At 54.1% G+C, this 3,770-nt stretch overlaps 1 protein-coding gene across 1 annotated transcript; it reads right to left on the bottom strand.

The window, feature by feature from the left end:
- On the bottom strand, positions 1-2,434 carry SNRPF (small nuclear ribonucleoprotein polypeptide F). Its single transcript, XM_054272126.1, has 4 exons — positions 2,349-2,434; positions 2,015-2,140; positions 1,594-1,658; positions 1-1,016 (listed from the first exon to the last, which is right to left on the bottom strand). Exons 1-4 carry the CDS (start codon positions 2,349-2,351, stop codon positions 950-952), a joined length of 261 nt encoding a protein of 86 aa, XP_054128101.1. The 5' UTR covers positions 2,352-2,434; the 3' UTR covers positions 1-949.
- Positions 2,435-3,770: the final 1,336 nt, after the last annotated feature.

The raw sequence follows: 3,770 nt of genomic DNA, 5'->3' as shown, positions 1-3,770 counted from the left end.
ATGATTTTTCACTCTTTATGGAAACTTACATATGTCAATATTAAAGGAACACACAGATAGCTCCAGGGATGACTTCCAACATGAAACAGGGAGGTATTTCTCTGCAGGATCTATGCTGACAGGCTGGTGTCCTTGCCACAGTTCTCATAAGCAGTGTTCTACCCTAGCACAGCCCCGGGCAGCCAGCCCTGCCCACTGCAGCTGTGTCTGACAGATGTGTGACCCCAGCAGCAGGGCTGGAGAGCTGCACTCCCCCTGCACGCGCTGCAGCCACAGCCTGCGCAGCTTTTAGACAGAACATCTCCTCTCCACAACACGCTGAGGAGGACCACAGCACCTTTCCATTCCTCAGCAGAGACTCACAGAGCACACTCCCATTCTGCAGTCCTGTCCCAGCTCTAGTAATGCCACTCAGGTCTGTGGAGCTCTGCATCTGCCAGGAGGTTTGGTCTGTGTGGCTGCTAAGGTGACACACATTTGTCCTTCCTTAATGACCAGACAGCCACACTTCAAACTTCCTGACTCCAAGCAGCAGAATATTTCTGAGAGAAACTGGGGTCTAACAGATCTCCACACCTCACTTGCAGTGAAATCTTCCCAGCTAATTCCAAAAGTTTTATAATCAGTTTTAAAGACGAAATGTATTTAAATAGTCATGACATACAAACTGTAAAATGCAGACACTGCCAATTCTTCCTGTACTTCAGATGGGAAGATAACTGGTATTTTTTAAATACTCACTTCTCATTTCAATATTTTCAACTTTACATTGAAACAATTACCTGTTGTTCCTCCAGCATTAGCTTTTTCGGACACCAACAAAACATCAAAGACCTTTAAAAGGGTTTGCATTCCCCATACCAAAACACAATGGAAATAAACATCTTACTACAAAAGTATGAAAAACAGAAAAGGAAAAAAAAGGTTTATTTCCAGAAATACAAAACACCTATTCTCTCATTTCTCCATCTTCTTCCTCTTCTTCCACACCTCTGATGTACAAAACGTTATTGCATCTGTAAATAGAACCAAGAGTTCCCTTAGCTATAAACGTTGTGATTTTCCCCACATAAAACATGCTTTAAACATTTTCTGCTTGAAAGTAGCCTGGCAACATTCAAATTCTACAGAACAAAATGCTGCTCTTGACCTTGTACACCTTTTCCACATAGTACATTTAATTGTGCAACTTCATAAATGTAATAACTCTTTGACAATGATGCACAAAAAAAAGTTTTACTTTAAGGTGAAAAATTACAGTCAAATTTAACTTCAAACCATATGAGAAGTTTCCAGCTGCAGTGCGCTAGTTTACAATGCCCAAGGACTCCCAGATATACAATAATGTGGAAAATAAAAGTATTCAGTCACCACAAAGGGGATAGTAAATACTTCTTTAAATATATTCAAAAATTCATTTTTTCTCCTCTCAGCAGGGACTTTGATATAAAAGACACATTCATTGCCTTCCTCTAACAGCTACACTAGGCATCTTAATTTGGCAAGAAACACAACATTCACAAGTATAAGCTTGCATGCAAGTGGTGAGGCGATTTAGAGCCTTCCTCCACCATAAATAAATATCCCAATTACCTTATCAACACTTCACCCAGGTGTCCAGACAGCGCACCGTCTATGTACTCCTCTGTGTTTGCAAGCTTGAAAGGAAAATGATAAAAATGTCAGAATGGCAGCAATAAAAGCGGCTCCACAAAGCCCATCACGGCTGTGCCCCAGCCCCGGGCCCGGGCCCGGCTGCAGCGGCCGGGGGTGCCCGACCGGCCCCGCTGCCGCTCCTACCGCATTCCCACCGGGACACCGGCCGTGCCCCAGGAACGCAGGGGTGGCGGCGGGAAAGGTCCCGACTCGGGCATCACCCTCAGCTCAGTGCGAGCCCCGCCACGGCACCGATCCCTCCCGCACCCCGGGCTGCCCGGAGCCCCATCCAGCCGGGCCCGGGGATCCCGGGGATGGGCACCCCCAGCTCGGGCACCCCCAGCGCCGGGGCCCTCACCTGCATGTTCATGTAGCCGTCCACGGAGACCAGGTAGCCCTTGTACTCCATGCCCCACTTCAGCTTCACCATCACCGGCTTCCCCGTCAGCCCGTTCAGGAACGGCTTCGGGTTCAGGGGCAGGCTCTGGCGGGGCAAGCACACGGTCAGCGCCGCCCGTCCGCCCTCCGCTCCGCCCCGCCCCGGGCCGGTAACGGAGCGCCTCCCGCCCCTCCCAGCGCCCGGTTCCCGCCCCTCTCGGCTCCCGGGCCTCCCGGTTCCCACCCCGCTGCCCGGTGCCGGTAGATGCCCGGCTCCCGCCCCTCCGGCTCCCGCCCCTCCGGCTCCCGCTCACCATGGCGGGAGCGGCGCGGGCCCGCGCGGGAAGCCCTCGTGCGAGGGCGGGACAGCGGGAGGCGCTGGGAGCCGGCTCCGCTTCCCGTTCCGGGGGCGCCGCGCTCCCACCTCCGACCTCTCACCCGCGCCGCGCTCCCATTGGCTGCCGGGCAACGACGCGCCGAACCTCAGGCGCGGCTGCCCATTGGCTCGCCGGTGCCGCGGGCCTCTCTCATTGGCCAGTCAGTTTACCCCCACCCCCGTCGCAACCAATCGCTGTTGCCGCGAGGCGCGCCGTGGTCGCGCGGCTGTGGGCGGTGCGGGGGTGTGAGCCCGCGTCCCGTGCGCGTGCCCGATGCGCGTACCCGCGCGCTGTGCCCGTGCCCCGTGCCCGGTGCGCGTACCCGTGCCCGTGCCCGCGGACAGCGCCGCGCGCCCCGTTTGGCCGTGCCCGCTCCGCACGGCGTGCCGCTCCGCGCTGCTCTGTACGGGCCGGTCCCCACGAGGGGGCAGCGCCCGCCCGGCACCGGCGGTCGTGGCACCGGCGGCAGCGCTCTGACAGCCTCTCCCGGCGGTGCCGGCGAGCCCCGCGGGCGGCCACAGCCTGGCGGCGTCCGTCCGTCCGTCCGTCCGTCCGCGAAAAACAATCCAGAATCCAGCACCTTTCCGTGGTTCCACACGCAAGGATGGAAAATATCAGCGTTTATAGGTCACATTAGGTACGCATTCCCTGTCAGTGTCTTTTTACTCCTTGGGTATAGAGACAGTCGTGAAACATCAGTGCTAATTTATGTCTTAACTCTCGACAGGCAAATACTCTGAACCACCGCCTGTACACTTCAGCAGTTTGTCACATCCTCCCTAATGTCTTCTACTGCTCCATGTATAAATTCCTCACGTGCCACAATGTATATTTCTGTTCCTGCATACTGTATATTCCCTTGGTCTTCAGTGCTGAATGTGAGAAACACGCGTTCAGGAAAGTTGACCTCTCAGTGACAGAACTGTTACGGGTTTTGTGCTCTTCACCTTCCACATGACTCCAGTGCCCTGGTATTGAAGGCAAAACCATTCTCACCTCCTCAAATCTGCACGTTTAAAGCTGTTGATGCAACAAGCCATCTCCTCCAGGTCCAGACTTCCTTACACAGCGGGAATATGTAGGGGTGGAACAGATGGAATTGTAATTCCTGTTCACTAGCATATACCACAAGTGCAGTCACAGAACCACAGAACTGTTAGGGTTGGAAGGGACCTCTGAAGATCATCCAGTCACCTGCAGCAGGAACGTGTCCAGGTGGGTTTGGAATGTCTCCAGAAAGGGACACTCCACGACCTCCCTGGGCAGAGCGTTCCAGTGCTCTGCCACCTTCAACATGAAGAAATTCTTCCTCATGTTGAGGTGGAACTTCTTGTGAAGATATCTAAACATGCATTCCCA

This window comes from Melozone crissalis, unplaced genomic scaffold, assembly GCF_028551555.1.
Source record: "Melozone crissalis strain CALT ecotype California unplaced genomic scaffold, PUWL_Pcris_2 ptg000004l_1, whole genome shotgun sequence".
NCBI classification, from domain to species: Eukaryota; Metazoa; Chordata; class Aves; order Passeriformes; family Passerellidae; genus Melozone; species Melozone crissalis.
This window is presented reverse-complemented; position numbering and strand designations above follow the sequence as displayed.

Bases quoted from the DNA above. Each gene is read 5' to 3' on its own strand.
- SNRPF (XM_054272126.1), bottom strand. The intron at 1,659-2,014 runs GTGAGGGCCCCG...TTTCCTTTCAAG, and splicing joins ACGGCTACATGAACATGCAG to CTTGCAAACACAGAGGAGTA. The intron at 1,017-1,593 runs GTAATTGGGATA...TTCTATTTACAG, and splicing joins CTGGGTGAAGTGTTGATAAG to ATGCAATAACGTTTTGTACA.